Source organism: Hakea prostrata, chromosome 1 (assembly GCF_041222555.1).
Source record: "Hakea prostrata isolate BN-2017 chromosome 1, UWA_Hpros_2, whole genome shotgun sequence".
NCBI lineage: Eukaryota > Viridiplantae > Streptophyta > Magnoliopsida > Proteales > Proteaceae > Hakea > Hakea prostrata.
The window spans coordinates 20,018,268-20,041,740 of NC_142600.1; the positions used below are offsets into that span (position 1 = coordinate 20,018,268).

The following is a 23,473-nucleotide window of genomic DNA, read 5'->3' on the forward strand; positions in this document are numbered from 1 at the left end:
GGGCGATGCAGAGAACCTTTGAAGAGTGGCAGTGAAGATCATCTTCAATTTGACGGTTTTAGAGGCCCCAAACTACCTTTCAAACACCCCAATTGGTTTTCAAACGAAAACCCCAAATTTTGGCTCTCGCGGATGTCTATGGGCATCACAAAGAATTGCATGAACCAATTCTCACAACGATTGTGATGCATTGGTGGGGCAATAAGAAACATTTAATGAATTCCAACAATGAAAGACAACACAACAATGCACGAGATCCTTTCTTAATTGCATTCAGAAGAGAGATTGCAAAGGTTATTGCGAATCCTTTCCTTGTCACACAATTTCCTTTCGTTCTCACTCTTCGGCACCACCCAACAAGTGAAGAAACTTCTAAATCACGAGCTCCCTTTCTCTCCCACGTTCTCAACCTCCTTTTTGCATAAAGAATGCGTTTGTGGGGTTAGAGAATCATAAAAATACAGTTTAAAACCTGAAATCCAGAATCTCCCCCAAAATCGGCAGGAGCGGTTGGTTCAATCGATCAACCGCCTCCGATCAACTTATCCTATATCTCCTTCATAAGAAGGCTAATTGCGATGGGCTTCGGAGGGTAGAAATGTCATTTAAAGGGCTGATCATTGGTATAATTTACCTCAAATTTTGAGTCTTCTAGGATTGGTTTACGGACATGCCAAAACCTCATTTTTATGCCTTCTAGCAATTGATCTTCTCTCTTCTTTTGAATTACATTAGAATGATTGGGTCTTCATCATGATCATCCACCTCCATAGGTTTGATTTCCGAACATCCGAACTCAACTCGTATGGTCCAGAGTTGTCACTTACTTGTACTCCGAGTTCGTGGTCTTAGAACAAATGGGTTAAAGGTCAAAAATTTAGGGGATTTCACACTATTATCAAAGACATAGCATCCCTTGGAGATATGCACTGAAGAGATTCAACACACACATGACATCCAAGATGATGATCATGGTGGTGAGCTTTATTGTGGTCGTGATGGATCACCCATGAGCTTGGGTTCATAGGACGGTAGCACATTTACTTATAGGGGTTATGATGGTTGGGGTCATTATCATCATAGTGTCCTGATTATCTCTCCCAGTGGCTTGGAGACAACTGCTATGTTGGAGGTAGTATACCAATATTGTTTGGAAGTAACCCTACCATCATATGAACCCCAGCCAACCACCCCACACCCAACAGAGTTTATTGACTTTCTTCCATATATCTATTCTCATTACCCTCTTGATAGGAGTAGTTTTGCATTCATAGATGATGCCAATTACAAAGCTCTGATTTATCTGTACGTCAATAACCATCAGCATGAAATGGCATGGAGTGACTTTAAAAAAATAACGGAGAAGAAGCTCATACTCGTAGCCTGTGGGCCTTGTAGCATGAGATCATAGGTTACACTACAAATGGATCCACCGACGCATAGTACTTGGTATTGACATGATACAGGTGGTGCCAGCACAAGTATATATTTAGTTGTATTTGTATACTAGTATTTTATAATGATATTTGTTGTCCTTGTGCATATTTATTTTGGTTTAATTGTTTGAAATAATATACAAAATTCTAGGTTTACCCATATGCCATATACAGTCAGGTATGTGCCAATAGAGAACACAAATTTGGGTGAGGTTTTAAGGAAAACCTGTAATTCCGGTGTGTTTATTGGCACCAAATTAGGGTATACACCAAATTTGGGCTCAAAATGACAAAAAATACCCTACAAAATGGGGGATCGAAATCTAGCCAAAACATGGCATATATTTCAGAAATTTCGCTAGTTTGCTTGGTTCGCCAACTGGCGATCCAACAAATTTCAGCAAAATTTCGGACCTTGGTTAGACCTCTTCAATTTTCTTAATTTTTTGATATAAGATTTATCCAGGCCAACTTGCGCACACCTCAACTACATATTCAGGGGAGCTTTTATATAGTTAATTAGGTAGACTTCTCCCCTTACCTCGAGGGGATTCGAACTCTGACCCCCTTAGCTTCAATTTTTTTGTTTTCTCTCTTTGTAATTAATCTTGTTAATGATGTAATCTAAGAGTAGTTCTTAATTTTCATCGCATATCCATGGAAGGAAAAATTGGCAAAATATCACCGGTTTGACACATTGTAAAACAAAAAGACCAGCGAAACGATATATGTCAAAGTTCGAGGATTTATCACTAACTTTTTAGCGATATTGCAAGTAACTGGCAATTTCTAGAAATATTTTCGGCAATTTCTCGCGATAAATTCGACGATAATCTTGGATTTTTTTTGAAAATTTGGAAATACTAAGGGATTTTATAGCGAAATCTTCAAAGTCAACGGACAATCCTACCAATTCTATCACAATGATTTAGGCCTCAAAAGGCAACGTGTCAAATGTGGTTAGGGAGGAGAATCCACATGAAATAATTTATAAAAATAATTCAAATTAGGAAGGTATTTTTGCAGGAGAATCTTCAAGATCAATGGACAATCTTGCCAATTATATCCCAATGATTTAGGCCTCAAGAGGCAATATGCCAAATGTGGTTAGGGAGGAGAATATTCATGGAATAATTTATATAAACAATTCAAATTATGATGGAATATTGTAGCAAAATCTTTAAAATCAACGGACAATCTTTTCAATTATATCCCCATGATTCAAGCCTCAAGAAGATAACATGCCAAATGTAGCCTAAGAGGATAATTTGCAGGGAATAATTCAAATTTGCCAAATGCCTAGTTCTAGAGTGTTTGTTGATATCAAATTATGATAGACACTATATTTCCACCCAAAATGGCAAGTCACATCATTTATTTTTAAATTTAATCACAACATTTTGTTGTGACTTATAAATAAATTTCAACCATTTGATGATGTTGGGACACATGTCATACATCTAAAATAAAATAGATGATCCATTTCTGACAAGAAAATGGACTGATTAAATTTCCATACACCAAATGGAATAAATAAATTTTTTACGCTAACAAAAATAAACAAAAATAATAACTAAAATTCCTCTCAGGTGTTCCGTGATTCCATCCACGTCTGGGGGTTAGGGAAACCTAGTGTGAAAAATAATAACTATAGATTTATAGTTTCCCTCCGATGCGAAAAGCTAGGTTGGGATTATCTGAAGGATTTCACTTATCAGTTTCGTCTTTTGAAAAAACGTGAATAGACTAGACTCCAGATATGAAGTAAATGAAAACAATGGCGAGTAAAATCAGACTACACTCGTTAACAAAAGTTACACAACACAGAGAAATACACTAGAACCCCAAAACAAAAAGGAAGTAATATCAAATACACATGTGACATATGTAGTAAAAGTGGCATCTAAAATGAACAGTCTAAAGAGCCGAGCCTATACACGTGGCAACCTCAGCCACAAACACCACAAACACCACAAAAGAGGGATTTGACCTGCTCTGGACTTGCATGAACTTCAATACAATGTCTGGCAACTTCTCCAGGGCAACAAGATCAGTGCAAAACACAAAATGCTAATCTCAGCCTCGAAGGCAGTCAAAAAATCAAAAAAGCCTCTTGCTACCGAAAGAATATCAAGGAATACAAATCACACCTCGTCAGGACTTGAGATCTTCCGCATACCCCCTTTAGAGATAATTCAATCACGACCTGCAAACTTGAGATCCTGGAGACTCCCACAAGCTTCCACCCCTTCCTGCTGCTACTATTAGTGGTACTTCTGTTTCTGTTAACATGCTCCCATTACTTTTATCCCATCGCAATCAGTATGAGCCCATCGGCGGCATGCCAAATGCTGGCATTGGAGGCATTCCCATCCCTCCCATTGGTGGTGGAGGTCCATAACCTCCTCCCATACCCGGCATTGGTGGTGCAGGCAAGGCTAGAGGAAGCAACTGAGCGTACATATTCTGCAACCAGAAACACACATTAACGCGCGGGCGCCCAAAAAAACAAGGAAAAAACATTACTCCTCTTTCAATGAGTCTATAATCTGTTATTATGTAACACCCACTTAATAGCTACTGACCCTGTCTCCCCACCCATTCTAGAAATGTAGGCACTCACACTAAGTCAGTCTACTGCCCATATCAAAGCCCAAGTGTCCAACACTCCAATTAATGGCTTTTGCTCAGTCCACCAAACGAGGCAGATCATATATAAGTATAACTAACCATACCATGCAAACAATTTCAGGACTAAGATAAGCCAGACCCATAATCATTCACCCAACTAATCCAGTATATATTAAGTATCAGAGAATCCCTCCTAGAAAATACCTGCTGCGCAACCATATCCTTCTCCTCCCTCTCCTTAGATTTCACTTCACTCTGAGCTTCAATTTTGTCCTTCACAAGCTCATCAACTTTGCTTGTATATTCACGGATAAACTGAAAGATTAAAATTGAGGGGTGTAAGAAGGCGAAAGATATTTAATGCATAAACTTTAAGATAATCCAGCAGCCAGTGGACGCAGAAATAAGATCACCTGTAAGAGATATGGGAAGGCAAAATCTATCATATTGTTCATCCATGCAAGTTCAAGGGCAACATCAGGCCGGATTAAATCATAACAAACGAACAAGCATGAAGCAAAGCATTCCTTCTTTCCCTGCATAAAACATCAAAAACTATATATCAAGATCCACGTTCACCAGATTTGACAAAGGAGCATCTATTAGGTAGGGTTGCAAGTCCCCGGTCAAATTCATGCTTAATTTCGATACATATCCATCAGTCGAGGTTCAGGCTTTTTCATGCCCAACAGATCAGTCTTCCCAATCCTAACTCATCCAACCCACTTGGATTGGGAAAACTCATTGTAAAAGTCACTTATTTATATTTTGTAAGTAAAAACACACATGTTTATGCTGCCTATCAGTCCTCTAGTTTTAGTATATTCCAAGCACAAAAGAATTTCTGGATATGTTGACTCCAGCATCCAGGCATGAAATGGTGAAGGCAACTCTTCCACTAACTATTAACCTTTTTCTTTTTCTAGACCTGTACCCCAATCATTTATTGATTCAAGGTATTTTCCCCTGGTAACTGTTGAGGGAAAAAATTCAATTCTTTATTCAAGTTTTGCATAAGTGACAATACAAAAAGACCATATAAGATCTACATTAAGTGTAAAAAACTCCTAATGTCTCTTTTATACTGACTTAACGTAAATAGATTTGGTCTCCTAAAAGCTATTAGCCATCCCAAGCTAACTCAAAACATGTATCGTAATTGCTAATTTCTCGTATTAAATTTATGCCCCACCTATATGCTAATAACTTAGGCAACCTATAATGAAATCCAAGAAGAAAAAAAGCTTCCACGTATAATGTAACAATGCAACACTCTATTGCAGCCCACCAGATGGTCAGCAACACTGTGAACCTCCCAAATTTGAGCCCAAGCTTCCATACAGGATTATAGTCTGATGCAACTGCCTCTCGTCCTCAATTCAGTGCTTTGATGTTTTTGTCATTATACTAATTTGGCAATCATTTCTTGATTAGAACTGGACAATATTGCATCCACTAGATTATTAAGAGAAAAGGAAGAAAGAAAACCATCAACATAATAGCAACAATAAGAAATATTAAAATGTATTACTATCAGCATAAAATAACAGTCTATTTAGGTATAAGACAAAACTAGGCACCACACATATGATACAATTCTAAGCAAAACTCCTACGAAGATGAGTAAACAGCAGAAAAAAGATCAAATATTTGAAAAATAAGCACTATCTGTTACATTGTAGTCAGAAAAAGCAAAGGAAACAAAATAGCACCAAGATTTCAATTCATGGAGGAAAAGCTGATGGAGCGCTGGTTAGGAGAAGAGGGGAATGATACAATCCCGGATTGATAGATGATCAACTAGTAGCAAAAGTTCTTCCAAGATCTTGATCCAAACCAACATATGGGACAAGATAGATAAGATCTAGGTAGGTTTCGTTCTGGCCTTACAGGTAGTATCCTGTGGTTTGGGACATGATGGGGTGATTTTGCTGCCAAAAATGGAGATGCTTAATGTCATTAAGCTTGATGAACTCATATGGGATGGTTAGGTTTGGTGACAATGGGATTAGATTAGGTCTCTAGGCAAAAGTGAGATTTCTTGAAAATAGGGTCAAACTGAGATACCTCAAAATGATGTAGATGGGAAAATTCTAGGTTTCAGATCCATGTGACGCTTGGATCAAGCCTAGAGATTATTATGAAGGTAAGTCTCCCAAATTTTGGGAGGAATTGGATGGGTAGAAAAAAATTATAGGTTCTCCAGATTTTGGAGGGAGAAATAAGGGTACAAATTAGGAACTACTAAAACTAGGGTTTGGCTTGTCAGAATGGGCACTTGGAAGAGAATGTAGGTAAGGATATAGAAATATAACCATCCAAGTTTGATTAGGTTTTGATGGCTAAATTGGAAGACAAGCGGTTCTTGTTTACTGATGTTCTAGGAAGTATGAAATTGAAGAAAATATTTCTATCTTCAATTTGGCAGGCCAAATGTGATCAAATTAAGATATAAAGTCACTAGAGTCGGGGGATAATGTGCCTAAAGTTTGGACAGATCTTATGATTAAATTGGTGTAGGAGTCATCTTGAATTTTGGGTGTCCTGGGAAGTCTAAAAATTAAGAAATTTCATAAATTTGAAAGGGGAATTAAGAAGAAGAAAGAGGGGTAGATAGGAGAGATGGTATGCTACCAGGCACATGGATAGAGGAGCCTTGTGGAGCTTTGGATCGATTCGTAAGGAAGTCTAGAAGGCTGTCATTTCAATCACCGAAACTATCTTTGCTTGACTTCAGCCACACACTTAGGGAATACTCAACTTTTGCACCTTCTCCAACAAAAGTCGATATAAAGAAGTACTTGCAACTTGCAACAGTGGAAACACACATAAAAGCACCCAACACTTGAGAGAAAGTGACAAATAATCTGGACTGTCTTCATTTTCCCCTCTGGTGAGTACAAATACGGATCAACAGCCTTGCAACTCATAATCGAAAGAGGCAATAAACTCTTAAAGAATAGAACTTAAAAACCTACTGGACCCATGAATCCTACTACACTCACGACTAGGACACTTAGAGCTGAATAAAACATAAGAAAGACAATTCAGCACTTATAACTTAAGTTGGCAGAATTACATTGACCAATGAAAACAATTAATTAAACTATTTTTGTACTTAGCCTAGAGAATCAACTTTTAGATCCGTAGAATATGCCCACTACCACATAAACCAATGGGACAAAGGCCCTAAAAACATGTGTATCAATCCTAGGTCGTTTTCACAGGAAAATTGACCAATTCAGTGCTGGATCTGCATCAAGGAAACTAGCAAAGAATCAAAGTTGAGAGAGGAAGGGGGGAAAGAGTAGACATGCACAGCCATACAGCCCACGAAATGAAAAATATATATCTGTTCTTTCTTTCTAATTTGAAGTCTTATTTGCTGTCAAACGTACTAAAAACTAAAGAAACCCATGACAAGGAAACCTACTCTAATTTGGAAAGTCAAACTTGTCAAGAAAACAAATCCTTGTAGCGATCTCCTACTTAAGCTATAAACAAAACATATTGCATGTTAATCCTTGAATAGAAACAAACAAAACCCCCAATATCCTACTAGTAAGACCCAAATTGGACCCATTTTGTCCAAATCCAGATACCCAAATGGATTTGGACCAGTCCAGGGCAGTGTATTTCCATCAATTTTCCTACTAGATCCCAAATAAAAACCCTTTCCTCAACATCCAGATACCCAAATGGGTTTGGACCAGTCCACGGCAGTGTATTAGCATCAATTCTCCCAATGAGATGATAAATCAGGGAACAAAGACATAAATAAAGGAGATGGAGTGGGAACAGGGGTCCAAGGATGAATCTTATTTTAATATATTTAACTTCTTTGTTTATCAACAGAATCATCTTTTACTCATCCCAAAAAGAAATCATTTGAAAAGGGGAAAAAAAAAACTCATGAGATTCCTAAGAGGTGGCCCCGGCGGGGGTGTCAGTGGGAGATGGGGCAGCTGGTGGGGGTTAGTGGTTGGTGGTAAGGGACACGAATCCTTCAAAAACTGATAACTACGACAGTTGAGTAGGACGAGAGGAACTTGAGAAGAATCAAGTTGCAAAGGAAGAGAATAAATCACATAAAAAAAAAAAAAAGAAGAGCAGTGGGAGGGAGGTTAGAAGAGCGCACAAGCACGGCTACACAGACTATTCAAACCAAAATACCTTGTTTATTCTTTCTAACCTGAGTTCCACTTGCACAGTTACATGTACCTCAACAATAAGAAACCCAAGATGATAAAGACACCTACCCTAACCTAGAAATTCAAATTCATTAGGAAATCCTAGCCACAAGCTATCTGCTTGGGCAATCAAAATAACATATGGCATTAAAAAAGCAGCCAAAGACCCAAAATGGCAAAACGGAACCGGTTCATTACCTATTGGGTTTTGGGTCAGTTGAAGGCAGTATATCTGCACCAGAACTGGGCAGAAAAAGTTTGTTTAAACCACCGCTGGAAATTATCCAAACTGAGACGCTACTATTCCTTGATATTTATACCAGAAGGTGACAAATGGAAATAACTAAATGAAACCACAGTTCTATATCTAGAAGTGATCAAGTCTAACTTTGTGATTCTGTTCAATAACCTTCCTTAAAAACAAAGATTATTGAATCCCATACCTTCTCAATGAAATAAACGAGCAACTCCTCAGAAAGTTCACGGTCACCAGACTGTGAACATGTCTCCATAGCATCTTTGTAGAGATTATCTTTCTTAGACAATGCAATGGACTGCTTCCATCGTCCAGCCTTCTTATAGATATAAGCAGCAATACGCCTCATCTCCAGAAGCTCGTGTTTTTCAACCTGTTGATATCAATTTCAAAGGCACAATAAGGACTGCAGTAGGAAAGAGAGCCAACAACATATTAGAACTTCAGCTACCTTTTGTGCAAGGCCTATTTGATCGAAGTTGTCATGCATATCAATTGATTCTCTTAACCTATCATAATCTTCCTCTTGAACATATATCTCATTTAGAGCTTCGTTTACAGCAGAAACATTGTTGCTCTGGACTGCAACCATGTATGGCTTGATAAGGTGAAGATAACCTGCCTGCAAATCCAGAAAGAATGACAAAGCATTGATTCCAAATCACTACAGAAGGAACTTCAACCTTTATATTATCAAAAGCAAATTAGGAGAAGCATACATACAATGCCATGAAAGAAAAAAATAATAATAAATACCTTTCGCATTATGTCCACTACACGTGTATGATCCACACGAAGTGCAAGTACATTGAGAAGATCGTTAATAAGGTCGGGATGCTCCTGCAAGTAGAAATGGACAGCCTTGTAGTAGAGCTCCACATTCGCAACTTTGACAGAAACATCTTTAAATTGCATGTGATCCCAGGCTTCAGGAGAATGGTTCATGATGGTCGTCGCAGCATTGTCAAACTCATCATATTGGATATAGAGATAGGTAAGTTCCTTCCAGTGTTGCTGCTCATCACAAGCCCGTATAAGCTTTGGAATGTTGAGACGCGTTGAGAATAGTTTGATGTGTTCCATAAGCTTTTCTGGACGGTATCTAGCATATAGAACTCCCAACTCAGTAAAGATACCCATATGTGCACGCTCCAATCCTAGACCGCTCTCCATCAGATTAATCAATTCATTGAAACATCCTCTATTCTGGTAGTAATCACTGACTTCTTCCAAATCATCCACCTAGAACAACCACAACAACAAATTTAAACCTCAAAAGACATTTCAAAGAACAAATGATAAAGAATCTGAGCAAGCAAAAACCATTACGGGACGCTGTACCGCGGTATGCGGGAGCCCTACATGTCAATCATACAAATCTCACAAGAGAAACCAAGTGACAGCACAGACAAAATATATAAATGTAGGAGACAACCCAAACGATAGATGCTAAGCCCACCTGTACAATGATGTTAAGCCCACATATCTGTGCCAGGCGGAACTCCTCGGCATCAACACAAGCAAAGCACACTTCCTTCCAAGTCTTGGAGCTGTTGGCTTTTCGAGCTGCATCAACTGCACCTTGGAACTGTCTTAACTTCACAAGTGTGACAGCCAGCTTGGCCCAATTCGAAATAAAAGCAAATATAATTTTTGCTGCCTCATAAAGGGCTTCATCAAACAACCGGTCACCAACATTTTGGAGATTAGCAACATTTGGCATGAGAATGAATTCCTCAATGTCCCCCAGCCTATCAATTTTGGCATATGCATAAATAAGCTCACTGTCCACCTTGGGCTCCTTCGTCTTTTGCCTAACCATCAGAAGGTACCTCACTAAATCGTGGTACACATTAGCATTCTCTGATGCTCGAATGACATCTAAGAACTCAGTGGCATCCTCAGCACGGATAAATGACTCAATTGCTTCGCTCACTAAACCCTCCCTTAGTTGGGCCTTGGCAACCTGGCTCCAAACAGCATCCTCTTCAACACGGAATGCAAACTCCACTGCTCGCTCAATGCTTTGAATGTTATCCAACAGGACATTTACAGCCTGGACATTCAAGTTGAACTTCTTGAATATTGCAAATGCTTCTTCATACAGTTGTGCTTCCACAGCCACCTCTCCAACAGCAGGTCCATCAAAGTTGTCTAACCTATTAACATAATCCATTACTCTTGATGGATCTGCCTTTATAGCAGTAAGGATCAGCAGATTTTGTAGATTGAAGTTTCCACTGAAGGCAGAATTTTGGAGCACAATCTTCTCAAGAAGCTCAATTAATTCATGGGGAAGGTCAGCAGTCATGAAAGCTTTAACAGTAGCAGAAACTTGCTCTGGGCTCTTGCTTTCAGGCAAGGCCGTAGATACCACTTGATCGATAAGTTGCCTTCTATACTCATTATCAGGACTGAGAACTTTCTCCCACAGGTCACCATCCATCCTTTCCACCACATACCTGGAAAAAAGACATGAAAGGTAAACAACCCCAAGCACCAAAAAACTACACACTTATTAGGATGTTAACTGTGGACAGAGAAATACAAACCTGGCTTGAAGTTTGAACAATGAATTCTTGTTTGTGACATTGATGAGCTCATCATCACACTGCCCTCTACGGTAAGCAACAACAGCAAGGGTAGGGTCACGTTTCTCACAGTATTTACCCACCACACGTGAATCATAGTAGGGATTTGTGGTGAGGAAATGCTCGGGATTATTATTGCTATCTATTATGATTTTACCCAGGGCATTGTGAACGTGCACGTCCTGGCTTCCCTCACTCACGAGATGCTCCAAGAACTGAGTGAGCAAACGGAGACGATTCCTACACCACAAGAATGGATAATTGAAAAACCAAAGACGACAAGATGGGCAAATGGGAAAGCACTTGAAACACCAGACCTCTTTTCACATTCATCAACAAGGGGCTCCACGGGAAGTAGTGATCGCACAGATAAAATAAGGCCTTTAATGAAATCTTCAGGGCATTCATCATCTAGCAGCTGCCCCACAACTAGAGGAGCATTCCCTGGGTTGACCTATAATTCAAAGAGAACTTGTGACTGTTTGATTTTATTCACCTTTAATGCTCATAGAAAGAAAACCTAGCACGCCTGAATAACTCCTACCTTTTGAACATAGCCTTCAATATATCTCAGCATGTTGTTAGAGTACAGATAGTGGGTGAGGTCTGGCACAAATCCAAATCGATCACACACATTGATTAGGGGCCGTGCATCAGGAAGCTTTGCTTCCATTAGGAAGTTCTTTGTCTTCTCAGCATTGTAAAAGTTTGATTCCCTTGTCACACGCTCAACCTCTTTTATCTGCCCAGTTTTAGCAGCCGCCTCAATGTACTTGAAGTGAATGTCTGGATCCTCACTGTAATGAGCACCAAAAGACATTAATGATCCAAAAAAATTGCCTATATCAAGCAAAGCTAAAAAGAAATGCTTTTTTCTTCCAAGAAATACCTGGAGCTCAAATATGATCCCAAGAAGAAGTATAATCCTTCATAAGACTTGAATTGCTCAAAGAGTTTTACACATGCATCAATCCCCAACTGCTCACAGTATTCTTTGGCAGTCTGCACAGATATACCAGACATACCAGTGAGCTTCAATTCAAGAAGAGGAGTAGCAGCAGAAGACAATAAAAAATTAACATTACCTGCACAATTATCTGCAGGTTCCCTCTCAGGTTCACAAGTAAAAGGTCCTTCATGCACTCCAGTGCCCATTCTTTAGAGAGTGTCCCAAAGAATTCCACAAGGGACTGAAACAAAACATACATTGTGTTGGTAGGTCACATCCAAACCAAGGTTACAAAACAGCTCTTACCAAAACAGACCTGTGGCTCAATGGCATGTGTATTAACGATGACACGCTTGATATCTGGCAATTCAGTATAGTGCTGCAAGAAGAACATATTGCTTAGGCCACTGAATTAATCTTAACCATGGAACACATGGGGTTTTCCATCCACATTTTTCAAGAAGCCATTTTACCTGAAGAGCACGCACAAATAGACCTGCCTTCTCACAAAGTTGTGCAATTCGGGGACGATCATAGTGACTGAACATCCCATTGGCTAATATGGCATCAGCTACATTTGGAAATGTCACTAGATTTATCTCCAGAACCTGTAACAAGATCAATGTAACACTGCTATGTAGAAGTTCTCAGTAAGACAGCTAAACACAATATTGGATTAAGAAAGAAATATTAACCTTGGTTTGAAGATAACCATGTTCCGGTAAATTTGGTTTCAGAACATCCAACAGAAATGCTGTTGCCTCACGGATCAGATTCCTCTGTATTTAACAATGCCAAGTATTGAAAATGTAATTCCCAAATGAAAAAGTAAAAAGTAAAAGATAGAAAATGAAGAAGATTGAAACCAAAATATATGAACCTGAAGGAAAAGATCTGTTATAGTGTTGTAGTCAATTGGACAACCTCCCTCCATTTGGGACATCATTAAAGCAAAATTAACAGCACCCTGCCATACAAAGGTATATTCTGAGTGACATAGTGACACTAACAAAGCAAAGAATAAGTACTAAAAATCATATACTACTGTAAATCTGCATGAGGTTTCAGAACCAGTTTCTAAACAATTTCCAAGTCAGTAGAAGAAATTTCATTTCCAACCAAAGGATAATCAGTATCCAGAAGTATACCAAAAAATGTGGATCGGAAATGGAGCAAATTCACCAACACAAAACCTGATATTCAGGGGAGGATAACTGTAAATCACACCAACTACCTAAGTAACTGAAAAAAGGCAATCCAGCAGCTAACAATAAGCACAGTAACTCACTTTTTGGAGAGACATTAAACAAGGAAACTGTACTGTTGGATTACAGAAGCTATAATTTGATTACGAGGCCTCTATTTTCAAGGTCAGAAAAGACAGAAGGCAGAAAAAAGAAATATCATACAAGTTTCACACCAATGAGTAATAAAAGAATACCTGGGGATCTGACCGCAGAATTGTTTGCAGAAGGAAGAGATAATCAGGTGTATAGCCAACCTGCATTATTTTAGAAATCAAGCCTCCACCATCAAGAATTTAAAGGAAAACAAAAAGAACAGTAATAACAGTAAAACCACATAATAAAGACAAGAATAAAACTGATCATAATCTCAAATACAGTAACTCTTGGATTTAATAATTAGAGTATCATGTAGTACATTTGTTGACCATTCCCAATAAGAAAGCATGAATTCATTTACCTGCTTTGAGTAGATAAGAATTTTATCAAATTCTCTTCGTTCAGCAAATGCTGCAACAACTTTTGGGGTAGCTCGTGCTTTGATATATATCTTCAAAGCAAGATCATTATCGACCGTCTACAGAAGGAAAACAAATATGCTGTCAAAATGAGAAAAGAACCTACATTTTCTTTTCTTTTTTCCCTTTTTTTTTTTTTTTTCTAATTTTATAGAGCATAACAAGTACACACTGATGTTTGATTTTATGCAAGGTCATGTTTTCTCCTATAATGGAGAGACAGATGACAGTGGGTGGCACGGTTGCAGATCATGGCGAGATATCTTGGTTTGCCAAGTTTCAAAGATGGAACTGTTAGCACCCTAATTTCTTTAATTGAAAAACACACTCACCAGATGAAATACTCAATCACAGCTAAAGCAAAAACAGAGTATGAACAGGAAATGGAATTACTTCTCGCATTAACAGTAGTGTCTTTACTTGAGCTACACTGAACTTCATCCATAAACAGCAAGCACCATTACGGAGTCCCTGAATACACCTTCACAAACACCCACCTGAGATCAAGGTCTCCCACTGCAAGCACTCCTCACTCACTTCTTGCATACCTTATTCTCTCACTGCTGAGAACCCGATTTTAGGGTTAGGATTCCTAGGATGATTTCCCTATAACTAAGGGTTCGCCCCAAATCTTCTAGCAAGTAAATTTAAAATCCCATGGGCCGAATATATATGGAGAGATATTTAGGAGTTCTGGGAAGGACAAGGAGATAACATGGGGATCCTATGGTTGATAGGGTAAAGTTAGGGTTTTACCAAATTTCCCAGGGGATGATCTTGAGCGATAAAATTGATCCTAGGATTTGTAGGAAAAGGGTTGCATCAAAAAAAAAAAAAAAAAAAATGGTGGTTTCTTGGATGAATCTTGGGTAATCTTTCTTAAACATTCTTTTATTTTCCTTTTCTTTTTTATTCTTTCATTTCCGTTTTCAGATCTGCCGCAAGTCAGTAACAAGGGTGGGAGGGGTGTGATTGAGAGAAGAGAGGGAATGGGGGAGCCGAAGGGCAGGAAAGGAGTGGAGGATGGGCTGGGATGTGTTGCAGGGGGTGGAGGATGGGCTGGGATGTGTTGCAGGGGGTAGGGGAGAGGGGGATAGGGGCTGTGATGGATGGGGGCGGGGGTTTCCTAAATGCTAGGGGCTACGATGGAGTGGAGTGGAGGTTTCCTAAGTGCGCAAGAGAGGAGAGGGGGTGGAGGGACTCCGATGGCTGGGGATGCAGGGGAGGGGCTGGTACTTGGATGCTGCTGTTGAAGATGAATTGTTGCTGGAATCTGCAGATGTTATTCTGCAATTGAACTTTAAAGAGCCGAAAATCCGTCGTGGCCCTCCCAAAGAGGACCACGACCTGTTTCCCACAAGTAATGTTCAATTCTCATTCAAGGCAGACTAAAGTTTACAACCATAGACTGGCCTACTTATAGCCTTACATAAAAAAGAAAGCACTTATAAACTGTAAGACTCTCTCTGGACTCCTTAGGAACCAACTTAACTAAGGTTTCCTTTATAAGTTAGGATACCTTGTTTACAATTAAATAGCAACCACATAAAATAAAGGAACTCTTCTTGAAATAGAAGACTAACTTATTTATAAGAGTCCTACTTTAAAGAAAGTCTCCTAAGGACTCAACTAACAAATTCAACTAAGACTTTTAAACTAAACTGGACTCTGAAACTCAATTTAAAGTTCTGAAATTAAACTCCAGCAGATAATTAGGGCTGAAGGTGACCAAATTACCCCTCTTGGAGGGTTTGGCCAGCTCTATGTGTGCCACTTTGGAGTGACCTTGGGGCCCACTCCATGGTTTTGACTGAGGGGTGAACCTTGTTCACATAACCCCACCTGCCCACCCCAATATACCTGCAACATCCCTAATTACCTACCTTCCACATGGACCACATTCTTCTGCAAAATACTAGGTCTGCTGGTGTACACATGGGTATGGCTGCCACCCAATGGAATTCTGCCACCTGTCCCTTTTTGCTATTTTTAGTTGATCTAGTCTCCCTAGATATCCACTGTGCTTGATCCCTCGTGGCAGCTGGCATTGATCCCCTGTGCTCCCTTTTATCCTTGTGAATGCACCCTGAGACACTAGGGGCCTATCAGAAACCGTTATGTAATGCTCTTCAACTAGGTTTCAACATATTTTGACAATATTTTGAAATTTCCAAACACTTTCAACCACCTTCTACCATATAAAGATACCAAGTCTAACCAATCCAGTTTTGACAAGTTCAGCCAGTTTAAACCAAGCTTGTGACTTGTCTTGAATTTTTCCAAGAAATAACAGGTTTTCACGGCAACCTGGGAAATGTTGGTTTCAGCCTTGAAAGCAACATTTAAAACCTAGATGGGTGGATTTATATGGTGATAGAGGAAGCCAGTCCATTTCACTAGACAAATTTCAAGCTGAAACAAGGATGGGAACTGATGATGAAGTGAAACAAAAAAGTTCTATATGGTTACAAGACAGCCATTCCACTGTAATGGAATATGGTACCATCTCTGATCTCTGTAATTCTTTGCAACTTTGAACTCACTTTTTAATTTGCAACAAAAAAACTCACTTTTAAAAGCATTTCCCCTGCCTATTCTAGGCTGGAACCATACCAATAAGATGGATGCAAAATCTTCTACCACATACTTCTAAACCTTCAAATTTTCATAGAAACAAAAGATCAACAAAGAATAAGTTATATCTCAGATTCCGAACCAAACCTTAACAAGGTCACCAAGCTCCTCACTGCACTCAAGCTTGTCCTCAGCCAACCAATTCTCCAGAAGATTCTGCTTGTTCTGATTTACAACAAGGCGTGATAGTTCAAGCGACTCAAATGCATTGAGCTTCCCTCTTGTCAATAGTGTCCCAAAATATTGCAACAAGGGAGGAGTTTGCCCAGTTTGCACAGGAACACTCTGCAAGGTAAGTGCATGATAATAATCAGAATGGCACATTGCTAAAGCCTAGAAAGGAAAGCTAGTACTTTTTTTCTCTTTCTTGCTGATAGAAGCTTTGTCTACTTCAAATGCACAAAAAGACAGAAAAGAAGGTGTGGGGGGGAAGGAGAATGAAATTAAATCAACAAATCCTCTAAAAGTTGAACGTTGTCAAATTTTAACACAGTATTACCACAAAAGCAGCACCAGGTCCCATATATGAAAAGTGTAAAACAAGCTCAGAGAAACCTCTGTAAGCACCTGAAATTTTGCAACAGTATCAGGAGTACGAAGAAGGCCTTGTGGAGATTCTGCAGCAAGCTCCGCAGCCTCCTTATATTTCGTCTGTGCAAATAATTCTTGGAATCGCTGGACAACCTGCAAAGGCAAATGATGATTAGAATATTTTCACATAAAACTGACATATATAACATGAACAAGAAGCCATAATTTGATCATCCAGGGAGGGGGGTGTTAACAGTAATATCCTAGTAAGTAAAAAGTGCAACTGAGGGCAATATTAAGTAAGTAAAGAGTGCAACTGAGGCACATCCAACAAATTTGGTTCCCAATGAACAAGCATCGAAACCAGCAGAAACAATAATATATAAAACCAGCAGAAGTCATGAATCCAGCATCCATTCCAGAGTTTTGAGAGACCATCTAGGATTAAAGCTACAACACACAGCTACGATACAAGGAGGAAATAAAACCGAAAAGTGAAACAGCAAGAAAAAGAGTATCGAAATTACCATATTCTCTGCCCCAGGCAGGTTTCCTCTTTTAGCAAGATTGACAGCAAGCTCCAGATTGTTTAACTACAACAGTCACAAGAAGCACCATGAACACCTTTATAAAATTAATTTGTATTATCCAAAATAAACTTAACTTGCAGTGAGATTCTTTTTCTTGAAAAGCAAGCTCATAACATACTTGGCCACTGACAAACGGCACTATCGTAGCTTCATTTACAGTAGCAAGCAAAACCTGCCCACGCCTATTGAGAGCATAGAAGCCTCCTAATGAAGATGCCTCAGTTGTCAGAAAGATAGGGTCAGGGCTTATACGATTCCTGTAAACAGCACTTGCCGTCTCCAAGTCATATACAAACAGAAGTCCAAGCTTTGTGATCACATATATCAAACTGTACTTGTGGGATATCTGTGGTAGAAGAAATGAAAAAAAAATCAACATCCACTCAACTACAACTACAATTCAGAGGCATTTGAAACCATGAGATTGAGTAAGACCATCACCTGCATTGCAACTGGGAAGTCATCAGCAAAATCAGGGGGGAAGAAAAGATCTGCTTGTTTCTTTGTAAAACCTGGTTTACCTGTAAGAAGAAGTTACAGGAACAATATCAAATGAAAAACAAAATAATTTCGCTCAAAACTGCAAAAATCTAGACAAGAAGTGTAATAGGTATCAATAATAACTAAGATAATTATTCACTCAAAAAGAATGTATTAAAAGTTAATCCCTAATAATGGCATTAGTTATTTTCTGCAATGAAAGAGAACAAAAAGAAGAAATGATAAATATCCTTCACTTGTTTGCTTGCCTGTAAAAAATTTCAAAACCCAACACATGAATTTAGTGGTTATTTCTCAACCCCTGCAAAAGGGCGAGAAGACCCAAAGCATGACCGGCTTTCCCTTAATTTATTTCCGTATGTTTTCCCAGCGATAGGCAAGACACAAAACTAGGACCAATCCTTCCCAAGTGCAGCAACTTTTTCCTATATTTTGTCCCAATTATGCAACCAAAAATAGCATCTCCTCATTTTCTCTCAATTTACATTTACTCCATCATAGAAAAAGCAGCAAAACACAGTTTCCATCAACAAGCGTAATTGACAATAAGTTGACCTGGCTGGGCACCAAGCTCAATCACATGTAACTTCGATGTAATTTGACCAGCATTAGTGCTCTTTGAGGCAAAACAGATAAGAGTGGAGGGGTTCTCATTCCCAGGAACCTGTAAACAACATGCAGAAAAACATAATGGCCAATTAAAACACATCATAAATAGAGATGCATACATCGTACTCTAAATATAAGCACAGCAACAAAAGTGGAAGGAAAAGACTCGCACTTTGAATGACGCAAACGCTGCAGCATGTGCTTCAAGAGCTTGGCTGCGCTGCTGGTCAACAGAAAAAAGCTGCATATTCCCCTTAACCAGTTGTGGCCTCTAAAATCACATTCAAAAATATTAAACATTAAATTCGAAACCAAAAATGCCATCATGCACCCCCCTCAGACACACAAAACCCAAGAAAAGAAAGTTAAAGAAAGGGATAAAGTTGCAACTATCTTTCAGCCACATACTAGGCAGTAGACATGTGGCTCAATACTACAAACCAATCCCAATTAGATAATTAACTAACAAGAGTAAAAACAAGACATAATTAGCATTGTCTAAAATTATACAGTTTTCCAGTTAAAAAGGGTGGGAGGGGAGTGAAGACAGTCATCAAATAGTTAGAATAACGACATGATCCATGTTTGAAGTAAAATTAGCCACTGCTACACAGTACATACTCAATAAGAGACAAGACAGGGGCACGGTTCCTCTGGAGCCAGCATTATACCCAGTTAGTCAGGCTGATAACTTGAAAGGTGAATCTATCAATCTAATGGGAATGAGTATATGACACATATTTCAAGCAACGACTTACGATTCCTCAAATAACAGAAGAATATTCCACAAATAATAGTTTGGAACAATGACTATACTGAATCACGTAGGTCAACCATCACTCTCACAGTTAAAAGTGAAGGAGACAACTTTATTTGCTTTGAGGTAACAATAATAAAATTCACCTTTCCAGAAAAGAGGTAGAAGAAACAATTTGGTTTTGGAAAAATCAAATCCTAGGGGCAATATAGGATTTTTTGTTTTACCACTTTCAAAAGTCTTCATTGCACACTTTTCCTCCTAAAGGCTGCTCATGCACATCTTTCAACTACATAATCTGTCTCTTATTCACCTTTAAGGAGGTGAGAGGGAATGGGTAAGCTCCTCTATACTATTTCCAGAAGAAAGAATGTGTTTCCACCGTTTTGACAATATCAACGTGTAGTACTCGAAAAAACTTTCAGGCACTGGTTTAGGGTGAATCCAACCCACAACCTAAAATGAACTTTCAAGGACTAGCAACCCTTCCCCATACTCTCTTAATGCAATATTGCCACAATTATAAGCATACTTGGGTCCAAGTTAGTTCACAGTAGAGTGTATCATTGTCTATAAATGGGTTCACGGAAGTTCTTGTTGATGTTAGGCATGAGAAAATCAAATTTGAGTAGACAATCAAATAAATTAGGCGTTCAAAAGTAGCATCCATCTCAACAATATGCAGTCTGAACAATATAGCTACATTAAAAGATTATCAGTACTGAGAAGCACGTATGTACCTCAGGTGAGCCTGGAGCTATTCCAATCAAAACCAACCACTTTTCAGAAGGATCACATTTATAGTTAATAATTTGGTTATTCACCAAATTAGTTGTCCTCTCAAACATCTTTACAGGCTCAGAGTCACCTGGCATCAAGAAACAGAAAAGAAAAAAAATAATAATTGTAAACAATCCAGTCATGTAATTGAAGCCTCACTTTTGAGATATCAAAAATTCCAGATACATGGTGAAATAAAAGGAATCATACCTTCAATTGCCCAGTGATAAACTGAGGTTTGTGTAACAAGCCCTAACAGCTTTGGGGAGATCCACTTCCAAAAAACAACCTACACATATAGCATGATGAACAGAGTGTTGGATAAAGTCAAGAATATTCTCATTCCAAAACACCAAAATGCTTCAGAAAAGTTTCAAGCATTTAGCTTATAGATTTCCCTTTATATAATTTTTGTAATGAATAATGAACAACTTGTAAGTGGGAACGCCTTGGCACAAGGGTTAAGTTGATCTACTGCAACATGTTAGTTGAGTGTTCACAACTTGGAAACAGCCCGTCCTGCAGAGCAGAGGATAAGGCTGCATACATTTGGCCAGTCCCAGACCCTGCAGTAGCAGGGACATCATGCACCAGGATCTAGAGGACGCTCTTATGCATACTTGTAGAATTTCAAGAGGGTATAAGAAATAACCTGTTCAGGCATCTGATGAGATTTCATTTTGGATTTCAACTCAATGTTGAATATTTGTAAGTGATCCTGACTTCCTGGAAGTAGAGCTACAAAGAGACAACCATTACAAATTAGCCAGATTTCAAAAAGGGAAATAAATATAAATAACTAAATAAACATGTGTATGAAAGAAGGGAGCAGCAAAATGTCAAACAAAATAAATCAAGCTTAACTATATTTGGCTTTAGGGATTCAATATCTCAAAATAGTTACAAACCCTGGACATCAGAGTCAAAAGGAATACTAGAATTACTTGAAGTCGCACATTTCAGCACAGGGCAGGAGTGTAAAACACATCAATGACTCTGTATATGACAGCCAATAAACAAACTGTTCACTCACCAAGTGGGATGACAAATAACCCAGATGGACCATGCATTTCATGCTATATAAGAACCATTCTACTTGCATGTAGGGTGAACAAACACACAAAGAGGACAAAACAGTTCAAAGTTCCAAAGTATCCAACAAAGGGTGACAGTAGAAACCATTCTCTCAGATCAAAATAATCATAAAAGGCATGCCTGAAGGAACAACTCAAATCAACAACTCTGCGACGCATTATCATATTCTGTTTTCGTCTTTGAATAGCCGAACTAACAAAATTCTGTCAATGCTCTTACCTCAAGTACAAGAAGGCAGTAAAATCAGAATTTAGGATTCATATGAGTAGTAGCAGCAACCTTTTACCTTTGAGGGCAAGAATCCTAGAATTAGGATTCATTAAAGCTGAATCTGCAGTAATAGGCCTTCTCAGTGGCTGCATCGGCATGTTCATGTCAATAATAACAACACTGTTCTGTGGTGATGTTTCCCGGACACAAATGTACTTATCCGATTCCATGGTAACATGGGTAAATGTGATAAACTGAGGACTTATCCCGATGCTTGGCAACTGCAAGAGCGGCAATTCAACGAGAGAAATCAGTAGAGCACCCACCAACTTCATATGATCAGCAAATGTATTAAAAGAGAAACGGAAAACAAGCATATTGCTAACTTTTTCTTCATGCGATAAAGGAATTCAGAACTTTTTAACACATATAAATACGTCAAGAAATTCTCAACGTCCAACACTGAGAGTGAGAACGTGATCTGGTGCAGAGATCTGAGATCCGAGATCTACATAAGTGTCACCACACACTAATCACACGAACTCTAAAAAGAAAAATATGCAAATACGAAAGAAAAGGAAACACACAGAGCTAGAATATAATTTTATCTCAAAACTTTTTCATCGCCAAGAATGAATTGAAACGTAGGTTCATCAACGCGAAGCACAAAATTTAACAAGAATTTAATCAAACCGAACCAAAAGAAAGTACAAGAACCTTGTTAACAATAAGAACAACACTAAACAGTCCAACAAAGAAGCTTCGAAATGAATTGAACCATAATTCAAACAATAGATGCCCAACCCATCGGAAATACTTTAAAAGAGCTACCAGTGAAAGAAACTTACGGTCAAAACCTCTTTCATGGTGATCGGAGCGCTTGCAGCAGCCATTTTGCGAAGATCAGTTTCGAAACCCAAGAGAGAATTTCAAAGGAGGATCGAAACCCTCCACCGAGGGTTCAAAACCAGGTCTCGATGCTAAACAAGAAGTGGAGAATTCAGCAGTAAATGCTTTGATTGCTAAAGAGATCTAAGCAGCAAGAAACCCTTTTAGCCCTCCAGGCCGAGCAAGACGGGTTACGAAGAAGGGGGGTGAAATGAAAAGACTCGGATCTGAAGAAAATATAAGCTTAAGACACAGAGAAAGAGAGTGAGACTTCACGAAGTCCATTTTTAATTACATAAAATGCGGTGGAAATTCCATCAAAAGCCAATAAGGAAAAACAGCTACGTAGCATTTCTTTTGGTATCAAGCGATGTAAGTTTTTTTTTCATTTTTCTACCAAAAGGATAAAGGGGGAACTTCCCTTTTGGTTATTCGTTGAAGGCTATTCTAATCTTATTTTAAAAAAAAAAAAAAGTTTAACTTGCTAATATCATCACTTGATTCACTTCAGCTCTGGCTTCCTAAGAGAAAAGGGTGTTATTGATATATTTTTTTCTAATACAAGAGATTTGAATGATAATTGAATAACTCATGAAGTGGCATTAATTTTAGTAGGTAAAGTAAGGCTGGCACTCAAAATTTTTCAAAAAAATAGATATAACTTTGCTTTTGGTTGTAAGCTAAGTCGTTTAATATAAACTCGGTACCTAGGAACCCATTGATAATCTCTAAATGACGTTGACTTGCTAAAGTGTAATTGAATACAAAATAACCATCTATAGTTGTTTGGGAGGTTGGGGGTATTTTAGTAAATGCAATTTTTGAGTTAACATTTTTCCTTGAAAATCTTACATTAGGGTCCTTTCATGGAAGGCTAAAATTCAGTTGGATACATTTCGTGGCAAAAATTAAGTTTACGTCTAAAAACTTCTAATAACGTATGAGAGCTATCAATTTTATTATGAAAGGACTAAATACCCCCACCCACACCTAGATGAAATTATGTCTAGGTCTCAACCTATCTTGCCCTCTCTTGTGGTCTCTTGTCGACAGCTTTCGAAAT

General features: G+C 38.6%; 1 protein-coding gene across 1 annotated transcript; it reads right to left on the reverse strand.

Annotated features, from left to right (window-relative positions):
- Positions 1–3,006: 3,006 nt before the first annotated feature.
- LOC149028150 (clathrin heavy chain 2) lies at positions 3,007–22,696 on the reverse strand. Its single transcript, XM_089168849.1, has 30 exons — positions 22,371–22,696; positions 21,599–21,803; positions 20,870–20,955; positions 20,428–20,506; positions 20,178–20,305; positions 18,853–18,951; positions 18,627–18,735; positions 18,012–18,091; positions 17,689–17,916; positions 17,508–17,573; positions 17,017–17,133; positions 16,537–16,734; positions 13,758–13,874; positions 13,495–13,554; positions 12,934–13,020; positions 12,749–12,832; positions 12,527–12,661; positions 12,370–12,432; positions 12,190–12,294; positions 11,994–12,106; positions 11,649–11,901; positions 11,422–11,558; positions 11,066–11,344; positions 9,973–10,975; positions 9,270–9,755; positions 8,965–9,135; positions 8,701–8,886; positions 4,481–4,603; positions 4,272–4,382; positions 3,007–3,902 (listed from the first exon to the last, which is right to left on the reverse strand). The coding sequence occupies exons 1-30, from the start codon at positions 22,413–22,415 to the stop codon at positions 3,756–3,758; spliced, it is 5,100 nt and encodes a 1,699-aa protein (XP_089024975.1). The 5' UTR covers positions 22,416–22,696; the 3' UTR covers positions 3,007–3,755.
- Between the last annotated feature and the right edge of the window lie 777 nt (positions 22,697–23,473).